Here is a 17,520-nt window from a genome sequence, read left to right on the forward strand (position 1 = left end):
GGCTTAATCTTAATTAAGGCTTAATTAAGAAGTAAAGACTGTTCATGATTATGTACTTATAAAGTAAAATCAATATAAACTGTATTTTTATATAACATATATAAAATGTTATTCATATTTTTTTTTTTTGGTAATTTATGGTCAGATGGAAGAGCAGATAGAGAATAACAGATTTTTCTTACACCCTGTTGTTCCTCCAAATAAGGACATGAGGTCTCTTGACTATACTGTATCCTTATGACATGACATTTTCTGATTCATGCTGTTTCTTCTCTGCTCCACTGGCTACCGAAATGAGGGAGGGAGGGAGAGAGAGTAAGAGAGAGAGAGAACGAACCTGTCCTGCATTTCTTTGCCTTTGGTTATAGATTATATCAGTACATCCCAGCTCTCCTGAATGCCTAAGATGTCACATTCACATCTCGACATTCTATTTTTAACAACATAACCAAAAACCCTTTAATGATGTCCAGAAAGTGATTATTACATCTATTCCATGATGCTGTGACATGGACCAGACCGGACCAGACCTGGCCTTGGATCCATTGTATTCCCATCCTGACTACTTTTTTTTTTTTTTTTTTTTTACTTTTTTATAATAATTTCTTACTTGCCAGTATCAGCTCTTTGTTCTGTAGGGATCTAAATCTACATCTGGATTTGGATTTCTGCTCTGTGACAATGTCTATTGTTAAAAGTGCAGTCACCCACATGCTGGTGTTGCCTTGTGTGTGGGTGAAGGTGAGGGTAGGAAACCAGTGGGCTTCATTTAAGCTCCTGAGTCTAATTAAGTCAATGTCTGCTACTCACCTCTGGCAATGAATCAAATTAGGGATGATTTGGTCTCCTCTGGCTATGAATAAATTTGCCTCTTATTCCTGTAGATCACAAATATGACATTGCTAAATGAATACTCGTTGTGGACTACAGAAGATGAGTCAAGGCTACTGCCTTCGGTCATGTCTTTCACCTGTTAGGCACATTCACTACCGATTCCCCACATAATGATGGCATGAAAAAGGAAACGGTGATGTTAGGAGCTGCTGGTGAGGTCATTTTGTTTCCATGACAACTGAACCCCCTCAACTTGTTTACATGACCGATGGTGAAATGACATGAACGCTGACAGGTTTAAAATATATTTGAAATATTATATTTGTAAAAAATGAATGATCCATATAACAATTGCTTTGCTGGTAATTACAGTGATCATATGACTGCTAATAAAACACTTCAATTCAGTTTTATTTGTACAACGCTTAACAATGTACAGTGTCACAAAGCAGCTTTACAGAATCCCTAATGAGGAAAAAAAACAGATAGTTACATTATAAATCTCTCACACACACACACACACATATAAATCATACACAGGTGTAGGAGCATAAAGACAAACAGTACTAAGGGTATGAAAAGGATGTTCAGTATGAGCAGATTGTGAATAATCATCCTGGGAACAGTCTTTATGATTACAGCAGCAGTTCTTCTTTGGTACAAATTTACATGACCAGTTGCGTATTCAAACTAAATGACCAAAAGCATACCTGTTATGGTTATGCTTTGATTACACATTCATTCAACTCTCAGAAAAAAAGGTCTTCCTGAGACCATGAGTGCTGAAAAGGGATGAGTGAATATGTATTGCTTTCATCTCAAGGCTACAATCGTGTTTGCATTGTCACAGCTTTGATTCATGACCACACCTGGATGATTCAGCTTTTTTTTTTTTTAAAACTCCAGAGCTGTAATAATACACCAGGATCGACCCTGCTTGGGGATAAATGACTTGTTATAACTGTGCTCAGAGTTCCGAAATTGTGAGCAGAGCAATAGTCATAAATCACAAGCGCCCTTGTGGGTGTTTCTCATTAACTACTAAAAGAGTGAAATGCAAGATCGGAGAGTGCCAGGCACCTCTGGGAGTCTCTCAGATCTCTACTCTGTTGCCTGACGTGTCAAAGTTCAGGGGCTCTGGGCAAGGCAAGGCAAGGAGCCTTGTGAGTCTCTGGCAAAAAAACAGAAGTGAAACTTCGGTGCAAATTTTGTAATAGAATAAAGGGCTTAATGTCCTAAATGAGGCAAGCACTCAACTATGGCAACCCCTGCCCCAGCCTTTAAAACCACACAATTAGGGGAGCTAATGACAGAGTATCTCACAGCTTATTAAGCCAAACAAGCTTAATCCACTCTGCTTACACTGGTCTTTTAGAAATGTAATTGAATTGCAAAACATATGCACAGACAATGCTTTCATATCTGAGATCCTTAATTAGTTCTGAATATTGCCACAAAGAAACAATATGCTCAGGCTTCTTATTCCTATCTTCTTTCTCTCACTAGCTTTCTCAATTTTGCACCGTGTTGTTTGTCAGCTTTTAATCACTGTTTCTTAGATATGTGGGATTTGCTTCTCCAAAGGAATGATGTGCAGTGCTTGTCTAATTAGGATGTGTTGTTTACTTCCTGCTTCTTTTGTACACTGCTAAGTCAATAATGCCTTGCCTGCTCTTCCTCCCGTTTTGTTTTCTCAGGTCCAAGAGACCGACAGACTTCCCCATGAAAGTCAACTCCGTGAGTATTATAAGAGCTTCTGTGGATTTTTGCATAATTTTACTGAAATCGAACATTTTCTTCGGTTAATATGATCTAAGTTTGTGTATTTTTCATCTTTGTTTATGATTAATATTTATATATGATTTATAACTCTATATCAAATCTTATAACTAGTGATATGCATATTATAAAAACCTCTTTAATATATGAGATGACATGAGATTCTTCCTTACCACGGCACTTAATCTTACCCATTCGTTCTCAATATTTTATTGCTTAAGAGCAAAAATGATTTTTTATTTAAATAAAATATTAAAATTTTGTCTATTTTTATATAGATCAGTGAAGACCAGGTATTTTACTGACATATATAATACAAAAATATACACTCACGGAGCACTTTATTAGGAACACATGTACACCTAATCATTCATGTAATTATCTAATCAGCCGATCATGTGGCAGCAGTGTAATGCATAAAATCGTGCAGATACGGGCCAGCAGCTTTGGGTAACATTCAGATCAACCATCAGAATGGGGAAAAAATCTGATCTCAGTGATTTTGACCGTGGCATGATTGTTGCCAGATGGGCTGGTTTGAGTCTTTCTATAACTTCTGATCTCCTGGGATATTCATGCACAACAGTCTTTAGAGTTTACTCAAAGTGGTGCAATAAAGAGAAAACATCCAGTGAGTGGCAGTTCTGTGGACGGACACACCTTGTTGATGAGAGAGGTCAACAGAGAATGGCCAGACTGGTTTAAGCTGACAGAAAGGCCATAGCAACCCAGATATCCACTCCGTACAACTGTGATGAGCAGAAAAGCATCTCAGAATACACAGCACATCGAACCTTGAGGTGGATGGGCTACGACAGCAGAAGACCACGTCCAGTTCCACTTCTGTCAGCCAAGAACACAGGCTCACCAAAACTGGACAGTTGAAGACTGGAAAAACGTAGTCAACAGTCCAGGCTGGTGGAGGTGGTGTAATGCTGTGGGGAATGTACTCCTGGCACACTTTGGGCACGTTAGCAGCAATCAATCATCGCTTGAGTGCCACAGCCTATTTGAGTATTGTTGCTGAATATAGTCATCCCTTCATGGCCACAGTTTACCCATCTTCTACTTCCAGCATGATAATGCACCTTGCCACAAAGAAAGTTATCTCAAACTGGTTTCATGACCATGACAGTGAGTTCAGTGTTCTTCACTGGCCTTTTCTTCCTTTTATTCTGAATCCAACAGAACACCTTTGGGATGTGGTAGAATGGGAGATTTGCAACATGAAAGTGTGCCTGAAAAATCTGCAGGAATCGCATGATGCAATCATGTTAACATGGGCCAGAATCTCAAATTAATTATTCCAACATCTTGGAGAGTCCATGGCACAAAGAATTTCATCCCTTTGCTGTTTTGAGAGCAAAGAGAGGCCCTACCCGGTATTAATATAGGATTCCTAATAAATTGCTCAGTGAATGTGTGTGTGTGTGTGTGTGTGTGTGTGTGTGTACATATATATAGGATAAAATTAAATATTCTATTTGGGTTCTTGTACATGTCTGGGACATCTGAAAACATAGAATTTAAAGGCACTAATTTTTAAATTTTTGGATGTCTTTGGATATGTATATTGTTCTCAAAACAATATAGACTCAAGACACTAAGGTTCAAAATCTGTTATCATCAGAAATTCCTTTATCTTCTACACCAACACAGTGTCCCTTTTTCAACTTACGTTTCGTGTTTTCACTTTTCATGAAAGGCCAAAAAGTTTTAAAAAGAATTTTGAAAAGCCATTTTTATGAAGACAGGACAGTAACTCTGTCTACTCCATAAACTCAAATACAAACCATGATAATAATAAAATCCTGTTTTTTTTATTTTCTATTTTTCTATTTTTCCTTGAGAAGTATGAGAACTGAGTAAACAGAAGGCACACAGCAAGATCTGCCATTCATTCTTTACCTAGATGTAGGTAACAGCAATAAAGCTTACTGATATGATTAATTCTTCTCAGCACTTCATAGTTCTTAACTGTAAGTATCCAATGATAGAGCAGTTTCTGTGCTTGAGCATTATAATCCCCCCAATTTTATTGTATTGATGTAAATGAGGCTAGCATAATGTCTAAGTGGACAAAGCAGCTCATAGGGGCTTCACTTTTTGCTATTTTATTTCCCAACAGCAACATGAAGCCCGTTTATGCAGGATAGGATAATTAGGAGAGAAAAGAACGAGTACGTAGAAAGGCACAGGAAGAGGGAAATGAGAGAGAGGAGAGAAGATAAACTGTTTGTCATAGCATCAATGACGTTTTTAATTATGCATGGACGTGAAATTGAATTTTGTAAATGAGGAGAGCGTGTTTGTCTCATTTCTCCTCTGCTTGATTAAATGTGATGGCTGAGCTTTAAAACTTTTCACATGGAGAAAGCGATCAAGGACAGCAAGTCATCTTCATCATTAGGAAGATACCGTGTCAAGAAGTGTAATGACTACCATTTATGAAACATGCCAAGATGATTCAGTCCGCGGTTATTCAGAGTGTAAAGTGTTCCAGCTGCAAAGAAAGAAAAGGGTTCTATAAAAATGTAGAAGGCTTCACATTTCTGTGCAATTAGTCAAAAGTTCATGGTTATTATGATCTCATAATATGTAGCCTGGGAAAACATGATGAAATGTTGACATTTTCTACTATATGTAGTTTTGGAAGCTACGGGATACCCTCATCTGGAGTATGTTTCTGTCTTGCATGTATCACAAATGAATTTCTAGCATTTTAAACGTGAAAAGAGAAAAATTACGTTTAAAGATTTCATTTTCAATGCAGAGCAGGTGCATAGCAGACAGACGATATCTGATTAAAAGCTTGACTGATTATGATTATGTCCAGGTCTCTTCAGCACAGACCTATTCAGCAACTTGATCAAACCATGCCATTCACTGTGGGAAGAAATCACACATAGCTAGCAAAGCTAGCCATAGCAAGGTGGAAGGGAATGTGGTTAACATTTCCACATTGTTGTGGTTATAATGTAGGGTTTCTTAAAGTGAGGTCTAAATATGTTATAGACGCACTGAAAACCTAAACAAGTTGACTGTACTCAATTGATTGACTAGACTCGTTTCCTCAATTTAATTGAGTAATGGGGTCTCCCAAAACTTCTATATGTAAGTTCACTTAACTTGCTACTAATGTACTTAAATTGTTAAGTTCACTTAGCTTGGTGTTCATATAGTGCGCTTAATTTGATTAGCTATAGCGTATTTTATCGTTTACTAACCGTGAATTGAACCCGGGCTACGACGGTGAGAGCACTGCATGCTAGCCACTAGTCCACCAGGGAGCCAGTGTACTGCAATAATTAACTTCACTTGACTTGGTGTTCATTTCAAGTGTACTTAAATACAGAGTGTCCCAAAAGTCTCTATACATAGGGGAAATTAACACTTTTTAGCAAAATGTAACTTTATTTACAAAACATACTCTACATGATTGCCATTTCTTTGTAACACACACGGAGTCATCTCTCCTACTCATAATGAACACTTGAACTTCAGTACACCAGTACCATCAACAGAGGAGACGAAGAGGACCGCCTTTTGCAATTATCTACCAATCAGTGCATTAGTTCTCTTGTTGCCAGGCAGAATTCCCTGCATGGCCAATCACATCAAAGAAAGACCAAAGTGAGCTATTTTAATGAATCATGGTTTTGAGTTCATACTTGAAATCTCAAGTTTATGTATTTTGTAGGTAAATAAATTAAACAAACTTAGTTTTTTGATTTATTGGGAAAAAAACGCAACAATTTTAGTGATGTTTAGTCATAGTTACTTGATTGTTTAAGTAAAGACAACATTAGGGTTCACAGTGCAGAAAAAATTTGGTGAAACCTATTTTTTTTACATCAATTTTGGCTGTTCTCCCAGACCACACACATATATCTGAATCCTTTGCTCAGTATAAAATGTGATTAAGATCTGAGTTTAAATAGGATTTTTTAAATATATATATATATTATTGTTTTCTTTTACATTAGAATTTACATTCATTCATTTGGAAGATGCTTGCCAAAAGGCTTTTTGACAGTCCTGGGATTTGAAGTAATAACCTTTCCATTATTTAACTATTACTTCCTATAGGTAGACATAAAGCAGCTAAATGTTGCACTTTTACCCAAAAATATCCTTTGCCTATCATTGCATGCAATTCACAGGACTTCTTTAAAAATACTAATACATACAAGTTAAATGTGGCAAAACACATTAAGATTTTATTGCCACATACTGTGACTTACATTACATTTCAATGTTATTCAAATCCCTACAGTGGTAAGCTACAAGGACTTAAATTTCCATTTGTGATCATGTGAAGAATCCTGATTCATACACATTTTGGAATATCACAACTCAGGAATAACAATAGTTAGAAGGCTCATTTGCATGTATTAACGTTCAGTTATATCAGTATTACAGTGGCCAGTTGACAACCATACACTGTGCAGCCCTAAAAAGGATTCATGTCTACAGTCCATATTGTGTGCATTCGCTGCGAGCAGTGTCTGCGATTGGAATTGCATCAGCACAGGTCAACACAGGCCTCTAGCAATCTCTGTTTAAACTAGATTTGTGTGGTGCTGCAAAAGTGCAAAATTTCACTGAGTGTCTTTGAATGTCATGTCATGCTGACATTAGATTAAAACCAAGCTTCAGTTTCCCTTTAAAACAAAAGGGAAACTTAAAACTTAACTTTAGCTGGAGTATCTGCTAGTGAAATGTATTTTATCAAGAGAAATCAGAACACTGTTTGAGACGTATATCATTTCTTCATTTCAGTCTTCAGTGCTCACATATTCAACATCAAGCCAAAAATTAAAACATTCTTGACACTTTGGAACACGTTGATTAAAAATGAAATTGTGGGAGCATAAGGGCTTTGGAAGCCTGAAGAAGGTATTGCTGGGTAGCATTTGCTGGTTGAAACTGAACACAGTCATAAATACTTCTAGATTGGAATAGGTTGGACTACTGTAACATGGTTTTGGATGTCTGCTCTGCTGCCTCTTTAAGTAAGCTTTAAAGAAAGTAAGGAGAATTCAGCAACCCGCATCCTTAACAGAAAAAGAAAGTCAGAGCATGTTACCCCAATCTTACTCACACTGGCTGCCCATTAAGTTCCGCATTAGTTCCAGTCTGACGTATCTCACTGATCTCCTGAAGTAGTATAAGCCTTTTTTTTTTTTTTCAACTTCCTGAAACTCTGTGTTACACATAAGAGTAGAAACACAAGCTCAATAACTGTTTTGAAATCCAAATTAAAACCATAAAGTACTTTTAACTTGGCCTGAAGAACTGTTACAACAATAAAAGAATACATTCACAGATACACCATGCTAAACCATATCCTTATGGACCTTGCTTTGTGCGTTTACATGTATGGCATTTGGCAGATGCCCTTATCCAGAGCAACTTATAATTATCTCATTTATACAATTGAGCAGTTGAGGGTTAAGGGCCCAGCAGGGGCAGCTTGGTGGTGCTGGGGTTTGAACTCTCAACCTTCCGATCAGAAGTCCATCTTAACCACTGAGCTACCACTTCCCAGTACACAGGGGCATTGTTATGCTGGGACATGTTTGGGCCCCTTAGTTGCAGTGAAAGGAGATTGTAATGCTACAGCATACAAATAAAATCTAGACAATTGGGTGCTTCTAACTTTTTAGCAACAGATTGGGGAAAAAACACATATAAGTGTGATAGTCAAGCGTCAGCATACTTTAAGCCATATAGTGTATGATCATACCCAGCTCTAGATTGTGCTTGTAAGTTGTTGTTGTTGTTGTTGTTGTTGTTGTTGTTCTTGTTCTTTTGGACAGTTGAGAAGCCAGATTGTGTAAAATGGAGTTGGATATGTACATAAAAGATACTATATACTGTCCATGTTGCTGATGCTTTTCAAATTTTGCTATGGTGGCTGTGGTGATGCAGTGACTTCTCAGATGTCCACTTGGCAAATTGCATACTGGCTAAACTTGAATATTAGCATTATTCTTTTTCTAATTTTAAAATATCTACATAAGTGGTGTCCATTTGCTCCATCACACCAATGACACCTCCCTGATCTCTGGATGGGAAGAATGGCCTTCCTCTGATCAATCTTCTGTTGATCAGAGTGACACTATCCAGTTGCAGATGTCTCATCTGACTGTAATTATCTGTCCAATATTGTTACGTGAACGTCAGAAATGTGCTTTCTCTGGAATACACAGTCAGACACATGTGAGCCTTCACTCTCCCAGAATGGTAGCTGTTTAAAGATAGGGAAGTATTAGTTAGTGGGTGGAAATTGGTTATGACTAAATTGGGATAAAATTGGTTGAAAATGAAAATCTAGACCATTTAGCATAGGCGTTGTGTGTGTTTTGTTTTTTTTTTCCCTCCCTGCAGAGTGTCCACCCTGCATCCCACTGTTCCCCATAATACCTCATTTTCCTGTGTTTATTTTCCAGATGTCTCTTTACATCATGGCTGAATTTATATTTGGGACAGGGCCATAACTATGAATCTTATGAAAAAAACAGCCTCAGGCCAAGACACAAATAAGAGCTGTTTTTTTCTAGACACAGGTTACACCCAGTCTGAGACCAGAAAGGTGAATCCTCACCGGCAGAGTAATTTAGTTTAAGACAAGATATATCCTACAGCTAGAAACTAAAGCTCAAGCCATTCTTCAAAAACTGATTTTAGCAGTTGTTGGGATAATGCTGGTTGTTATCTCTTGATTTTAAATCTTATTAAAACTGTAGCTGAAACTAAGAGCTGTGTGTGCTGTTATTCTCAGATCCCTTATCTAGCTCGCACTGAAATATTCCAAATCTCTCCAGTTCCTTCCAGCCAGATGCAGTGCTGAGAGAAGTCATCTGTTTACGCACTAACATGTGAAGAAGCACCATCTAGGCAAACATGTTTTAGCTGACTATACATCTTCATGTCGGCACATTTGAAGAAGTTATCAGAGGCGCCTGCTTGTGTCTTGGCCTAACACAGCGAGAGAGAGGGAAGAAAGCCCAGTACACACTATCTCCTCATCCTACTTTCTTATTACTGTTTATCAGACATGCTCTAAAAATGGCTTTTTCTGAAAAGAGACTGTTTCAGAGACACCGTCGCTTCTTTCCTACATCGATCCAGTGGCCGCTGGTGCAAATAAATTCTTGGCAGCTGAAAGCCCTGGGCTTTTTTATCTACATGGCAAATATTATGGTAACTTGATTCAAGTCCTTGAAGCTGCATACAGATGATGATATGAGATTTTGAAACCCAGCATTCGCCTTCAGGTCCTGTGTTGTTGCTGCAAACTAGGAGGTTATTAGACTCATTATCAGAGTTGTCTACAGGCCCAGAAATGTCTCTAATGAGAGTGATTCTAACTGGCTCAAGCTTCCTTACATAACGTCAGGTTGAATCCAGCTGGAATTCCTCACTGAGAATTATAATGAGCTTGTTCTGTCTTTTCTCTGTTTCTGTTCAGTCTTACTCGACTCTCAGCTCGACTCTTGATCCAACTTTTGACTTGAAACCTGAAACTTGACCCTAAAGTTGATTCTAAACTCAACTCTTGTCTCTAAACTCAGCTCTTGACTCTAAATTCAACTCTAAACTCAACTCTAAACTCAACTCTCAACTCTCTTTTTGACTATCAACTCTCAACTTGACTCTTAACTTGACTCTTGACTCTTAACTTGTATCTTAACTTGACTCTCAGCTCAGCTCTCAACTAGACTCTCAATTCAACTCTCAGTTCAACTTTCCATTCTAAATAGGACAAACTCAACTCTAAATTCAACTCTTGACACTGTACTTGACTTTAGACTCTCAGATTTACTCTTGACTCGATTCTAGACTCAACTCTCGACTTGACTTTGCTTCTGTACTCTGGACTTGACTCTCAGCTTGACTCTCAACTCAATTCTAAACTGAACTCTTGACTCTAAAGTCAACTTTTGACTCTAAACTCAGCTCTGACCTCTAAACTCGACTCCAATCTCATCTTGACTCAAATCAAGTCTTGACTCTGCTCAGAATTATAATGAGCTTGTTTTGCCTTTTCTCTTTTTCCATCTACTTTCTGTCTTTGCTTCATCCCTGTAAAATCATTGATATTTATAAGGCTGACCTTTTCAGCCTCAAGCTGAAAATGAAATTCGATTGATCCTTGTGGAAAGCAGTTAAAATAAGGTGGTATGAATATGAGATTGATTTGAAATCCACGCAGTTTCAACATTACACAGGGTCATGGTAAAGCATCAGGTCTCCCAAGTGAGTATTATTATTATTATAATTTTTTTTTTGACCACACAAAAGCACATTACAGCTTGGCTGAATATTTAATGTGTCAGTGGGTGCTTCTTTGTATTCAAAGTTTTTATGTGCTACACTCAGCCTCTCTTTAATGTTCTCTTTCTTTCTTTCTTTTACCATCTAATTTTCTCTATGACTCAGTCACTCTACGGTGGGGGGGTGGGTAGGGGCGGGAGACTAGGATTGAAAAGCTTGGCATAGAATGGAGGATAACTCCAAATCACTTCATATAAAAGAGTGCAATGATATGAGTCACTTGAGCAGAGCCAATTGGACACTGAAACAATCAGCATTAGGTCGTGGGTGCACTCACTCTCTCTCTCTCTCTCTCTCCCGCACATGGAAATGAACTATCGACATCCAGTCTACTGCAGAGTGTATGGAATCCTCACTGACACACTCATTGCTCATCTGAGTGGTGTAATGGTTTCTCGTGTGTGTCTCTGTCATTCAAATAAAGGCTGCAAGGGGAATGCACAGTTACTACAATACTCTGATTGTACTTTGAAGGCAGTTACCCAAGATAGTTCTGAGGAGATTGCAGTTATTGTCGCAGCATACAGAAATTCGTCAGTGCACTGGACAGTGACGTTAAAAGTGGTCAGCTATGCTCTTAGAGTAGTTAATGGCATTTTGTGCTGCTGGTTTCACTGCTGAGTTAATAGATAGATAGTGGGATGGAGGAATGGATGCATGGATGGATGCTTTACAGATGTCTTTTTACAGCGTCCACACAAACCACCCTGAGAAAAGTAAAGTAGTTTCATTTTCGAATTTTATGTGGTGCAACATCAATGAATTTGATAACAACCTTACAATTTTTTGTTTATATATTTTCTTTAACAATGGATTGAATGTATTGAATTGAATATAATAAAAATAAAAATAAATAATTTCACTCTGTGCAAATTTTCTTCTTCTGTTTTCATTATTTTTGACAAAATTTAAAAATGAATCATCAGTCTGACTTTCCTTCAGGGAATTTGTTGCAGCTTGTTGACCAAATGGCCAGTGATTTGACTCTCGACTTGACACTCAACTCAACTGACAACTCAACTGACAATTGACAACTCTGTTCTCAACTCAACTCTCTACTTGACTCTCAACTTAACTGACAACGCAACTGACAACTGTACTCTCACCTCGACTCTTAACTGACAACTCAACTCTCAACTCGACACTCAACTTAACTGACAACTGAAAACTCAAACTCAACCCTTAACTCAGATTTTGAACACAAATTTGATTGTATATTTGACTCTAAAATTAAACTTTACTCTTAACTCTTTAAACCGACTCTGAACTCACAACTCACAACTTGACTCCGATATCAACTCTCGATTTAACTTTTGTTTATAAACATGACTCTAAACTCAACTCTTGACTCTAAACTCAAATTTCGACTCTCAACTTCACTTATCACTCTCAAATTTTACTCTCAGCTCAACTCTTGATCTGACTCTTGACTCTAAACTCGACTCTCAACTTGACTCTCAGCTCGACGCTCAAATCAGCACTACTCTCATCTCGACTCTAGACTTTACTCTCACAATGACTCTCAACTAAACTCTCTCAACACAATTCAGCACTTTATTACCACATCAATCACATGGTTGTTAGGAAATTGCTTTTCTCTGAAAACTCAGGAGCAATGTTAATCCAAGCACTTATTTCATGTTGAATTCAACAGTTGCATCGTTGTAAGCCACAATGACAATATGGTGAGGCAAATGCTTTTACTATTGTCATCAAGACTGTTTCTTCTTCTTTTTTCACATAATTTCATCACCCCTCAACCCTGTTAGAGAGAACACTATATTTCTTTTTCAGTTTCTTTTTGCAGTTAATTTATTATAGGCCAAATACAGCATGGTATATTAGGAGTGTGCTCCTGCTGTGTACCCATTCCCTCTGCCCCATTCCAATAAAACACTGAAAGCAATCATGTCTAGTGAATACTAGTTCTCTCCCTGCAGTCCTAACTATAGCTGGCCGGCAAACACACAGGTAAGATGATGGGCATCCAAATAAAGAAACAAGACAGACAAACCAACCTGGCTCAATTCCACAAAACAACATGGCATGACAGAACTCAGGGGAGAGTCTTTATAAAACAGAAAACTTAAAATTGCATTGGTGGTTTTCTTAACCCTAGAGGGAAAAAAGTGGGAAAGTTGGCAAAAAGCAGGCATCGATTCACTTGCAGTGCTAAGGGAATTCATAGCTTTTTTTCCAGGTGCTACTCCAGTTGTATCATAATAATTTGGTGGTAAATTAACTAGAGCTAGAACTCCAAGCTCTGTTTGGGCCACTTCTTGTTTTTGAATGTGCAGTAGAAAAGTTCTGTAAATGCTCATCTGTTGTTCATTAGCCACAAAAACAAAGGATTAAAGCTACAAGCAGCCTGATCTTATTGACATTGTCCAAATAAACAAAGACCAGATGTAAGGTTTAATGGCAGATGGCAGATAAACCTCCCATAAGCCATACGAGCTCCTTGCTACACCATGTTTGAATTAGCCTTCCGGTGAAGGAGGGCATATGCTGCCCCTTTTTTCTCCTCTTTTTTTGACCTAACGATACCAGAACTTCACAATTCTGATCAGATTCTAATACCCTTTAAGTAACCGAGTCAATGCTTGTCAGACATCAGTTGCTTAGTTATGGGAACATATGAGGTGTGGCTGCAGTGTTCTTTAAATTGAATTTAATCCTGTGTTCATGAACATGTTCGCAACGTGAAATCAAGTGATTATTCTCTCACTCTCTTACTCTCACTTTTACACTCAACTTTACGCTTGACTCAACTCAACTCTCAACTAGACTCTCAACTCGACTCTTATCTTGATTCAACTTGACTCTCAATTTAACTCTTAACTGTCAACTTGACTTTCAACTCACCCCTCAATTTGACTCTTCACTCTCAACTCAACTCTAAGCTTGACTCTCGACTCTCAACTCAACCTTCAATTCGACTCTTAACTCTCAACTCTGCACTCAACTCGATTCCCAACTTGACTCTCAACCTGACTCTCAACTTGTCTTTTTACTCTCATCTTGACTCTCAACTCGACTCTCATCACCCTTCTACTCGACTTTTAACTCTCAACTCAACTCTTAGCTCTCATCTCAACTCCCAACTTGACACTTGACTCTCAACCCACCCCTCAATTCAACTCTTAACTCTCAACTCGATTCTCAACTTGACTTTTTACTCTGAACTCGACTCTCAAGTCGACTCAGCCCTACTCTCAACTCGACTCTCATCACCCCTCTACTCGACTTTTAACTCTCAACTCAACTCTTAACTCGACTCTCATCTCAACTCCCAACTTGACTCTTAACTCTCACCTTCACTCTCGACTCTCAACTTGACTCTCTATTCTTAAGACAATTCTCATCTTGAGTCTCACATTGACTCTCAACTCGACTTCCAAGTCAACTCCCAACTCTACCCTACTCACACTTTGACTCTCAATTCTTAAGTGAACTTTCAACTTCATTTGCAGTCCATAATTATGACATGTTGATGCAATCGCTGCCATGCTTCTCTCAGGCTTCCTGCATGAAATGAAATATTAGATAGTGAGGCTTTTTTTAAATAGAGAGGCAAATGAGAAAACTTGGAATTATGATTATGCTTCTATTAGGTGGGCCGTCTTAGTCTGGGGATGTGATTTATTATTCAAACTACATTCATCCCTGTCATCATTTGCCTTTTCATCTGGAAAGATTTGAAACACTGAAGCTCACTGCTTCTCCGTTGTGACGCGCTCACACTTGCAAAAACCGATATTGCAAATATCCATCTTTCTCTCAGCGTGTTGTCATTATTCTATGACTGAATTGAGAGATGATGAAGCTGCAGGAAGCTTGAGAGGAGCCTGTCACCATGGCTTTGTGCTCGGCAAGTGCTCCACACTCTCTCACACACACACACACACACAGGCGCTCGCTTTGTTTCCTGGAATCCGATCCAGCGTGTGCAGAATCGTTTTCAATCCCACCCCTGACTGATTGTTTCTCTTCAATTTCACTGACAGTGGTGTGTTGCTGCAGCAATTACTGCTGGAATAGGCCACAAATGAGAGAGGCAAAAAAGACACCAGGATATTTGTGTTGTCACTGCTATAAAAGGAGCAGATTAAATGGTTTGCGGAGGATGTCTAAATGTCAAACTCCGAGCTCCTGGCTGCAGCCTGGAAGAACAGATAATTGCTCCAATTTCAGTGACCTAGGGCTAAATGTGAAAATAAAATTAAAGGAGTCATATCTTGGTTTTGCTGTTTACAGTGTAACATTTTCAACAGAGAGTGCCAAAAAGGTATGGATTTGGTTTGACACTAGTAATATGCTGGTATGCTGTGATAAGGAAATGCAGTAATTATATCATTAACATGCTATGCTATATGCTATATGCTATACTAGTGCTGATAACAGCATCAGTATTTCTATATGCATCCCTTGAAATTTTCTGCATAATTTTTGGCTTACTTTTTTAAAGAGCACAGAGAGTCAGATGAGAACTACTGAAGGTGTGGAAAAAAAAAGGTTGCTACAGTCTTATGTGCTCTTTAAAGTGTATTTGAAAATATAATTTTATTTGAAACCGTGAAGTTGTCGTGATTTTTTTTTTTTTTCTAATACTACTCCACCCCTGCTGAGATGAAAGCTAAAACATAAATGGACAAGTAATTGCAAATTATTTTCCATTATTTGTTATATAATGATATACAGCCGTGCAGGCTGAGAGCTGGGAAAGCACTCTCAGGTTCTCTGTCCTGAAATAAAATCCTTTTTAAGTGCTAGCTGCTTTCACCTTTTTGTGTTTTGAATTGGGTATGCTGCAATCCACAGACAATCTTCCAGGAAACTGTTATATCAATTTATATAACAATAAAAAAGCTGTTGTTCGCTCATTAGTGACATCAATGCAAGCAGCATGCTAGAAAAGCAAGCTAATATTTATTAGTCTATACATTAATGATTAGCAGCTAGAATTAGATGTAGAAATCTCCAATGTATTACCCAGTGCATGCTGGGTATTTGTAGTGCCTAGACATGTATATAACACATAAAAGTCCTCACGCTGGGTTCTACATACCATGGATTTTTCATACCATCAGGGATATGAATCAGTATGCATCATTGTGATGTAGATGGTTGAAGATAATAAAAGCATTTGGGGAAATAATAATAATAATAATAATAATAATAATAATAATGATAATAATAATAATGAAAGGGCATACATGCATTTATGTCTCTGAAATTACAACATCCGGGTACTCACTGAAACATAATTTCATTTTTCTTTTGCACTTCCTTCATTCTTCTTACCTTTATGAAATAAAATATAAGCCAAAAAAATCACTGAAAGTAAATTAGCCAAATCGTTTCTCTTTGCTTGTAAAGTCTTTTGTACCAGATGCACTAAGATTTCCAGTACGCTCCCATTTTAATCAATATGGCTTTTAACATGGACATGCACACCAACCATTTTTTTACACTTCGTTCTAGTTATTACGCTATATTATGCAGGCTCCTAATGTAAACAGGATATGAGTATTATTACAGCCCTTAGCCTTACAGCAGCAGGCTATGTCCATGTGTCTGTTAAACATTCATAATTAGTGGAAGCTCCAGGCGAACATACAGGGAAAAAAATATCACTGGATTGAGAGACCTTATTTCAACATATGCAGTGATGACGCATGTAATTATATAACTATCTGACAGCAAGCAACATCACGTGTGAGTTGTGCCAACTGTTATTAAAAAAAAAAAAGTGGATGCCTCTTGTGTTAAACTGAGTTCACACTACTCACACCAAAGTTGTCTGAGCAGGAGCGTGCACAGATTTCAATTATTGATAATCATGATATAGGATATAGAAATCAAAAATCAATATAGACCCAAACTTCAATATTCAGACCTCTAATACACTCTGTTGCCAAAAGTATCACATCCATATGTGCTTGTTGAGCATCCCATTCCAGATTTAGTCCCCGTTTGCTGTTATAATAACCTCCACTTTGCTGGGAAGGATTTCCACTAGATTCTGGAGCATGGCTATGAAGATTTGCTACAAGAGCATTAGTGATGTCAGGCTGATGTTCATCCCAAAGGTGTCCAGTGGGTTTGAGGTCAGGGCTGTGTACAGGTCACTTGAGTTCTTCCACTCCAAACTTGGCAAACCAAGTTTGGGTCTTCCTGGACCTTATGGGTGTGATTGTCAGGTGTCTACATACTTTTGGCCATAGAGTGTATATGGAATCCATGTTATGGATCCCATCTGCATCAAACCCTATATCTTGTCAAATTGTGAACTTTTGTCGTGGTAAATGACAAAAATGCTGAAAAATGAGCCCTAAAAAGGTTGAAAAATAAGAAGGAAACATAAAAAAGAAAAGATCGTACTATATTAAGAGCTGAATTATTATTATTATTATTATTAGAATTTGGGGATAATCAACATTAATCGAAATCAAATCAGTGTGTGAGGTACCAAGTTATCAATGGTACTTTTCACCCCACATCCGTTTGTCATCTTTTTAGTAAAACTAACAGGTGTCACTGTGCTGAGCAGGAAGAATGCGA

The 17,520-nt window shown here is 37.9% G+C and overlaps 1 protein-coding gene across 2 annotated transcripts in view; it reads left to right on the plus strand.

Moving 5' to 3' along the window:
- b3glcta (beta 3-glucosyltransferase a) overlaps window positions 1-17,520 on the plus strand; it is a 128,067-nt gene that overhangs the window by 27,965 nt on the left and 82,582 nt on the right. For both annotated transcript variants that reach the window (XM_053239497.1, XM_026935148.3), the window contains exon 3: window positions 2,532-2,571. In XM_053239497.1, coding sequence (XP_053095472.1) covers window positions 2,532-2,571 — 40 coding nt within the window. The remainder of the gene's footprint in view (window positions 1-2,531; window positions 2,572-17,520) is intronic.

Source organism: Pangasianodon hypophthalmus, chromosome 14 (genome assembly GCF_027358585.1).
Source record: "Pangasianodon hypophthalmus isolate fPanHyp1 chromosome 14, fPanHyp1.pri, whole genome shotgun sequence".
Taxonomy (NCBI): Eukaryota; Metazoa; Chordata; class Actinopteri; order Siluriformes; family Pangasiidae; genus Pangasianodon; species Pangasianodon hypophthalmus.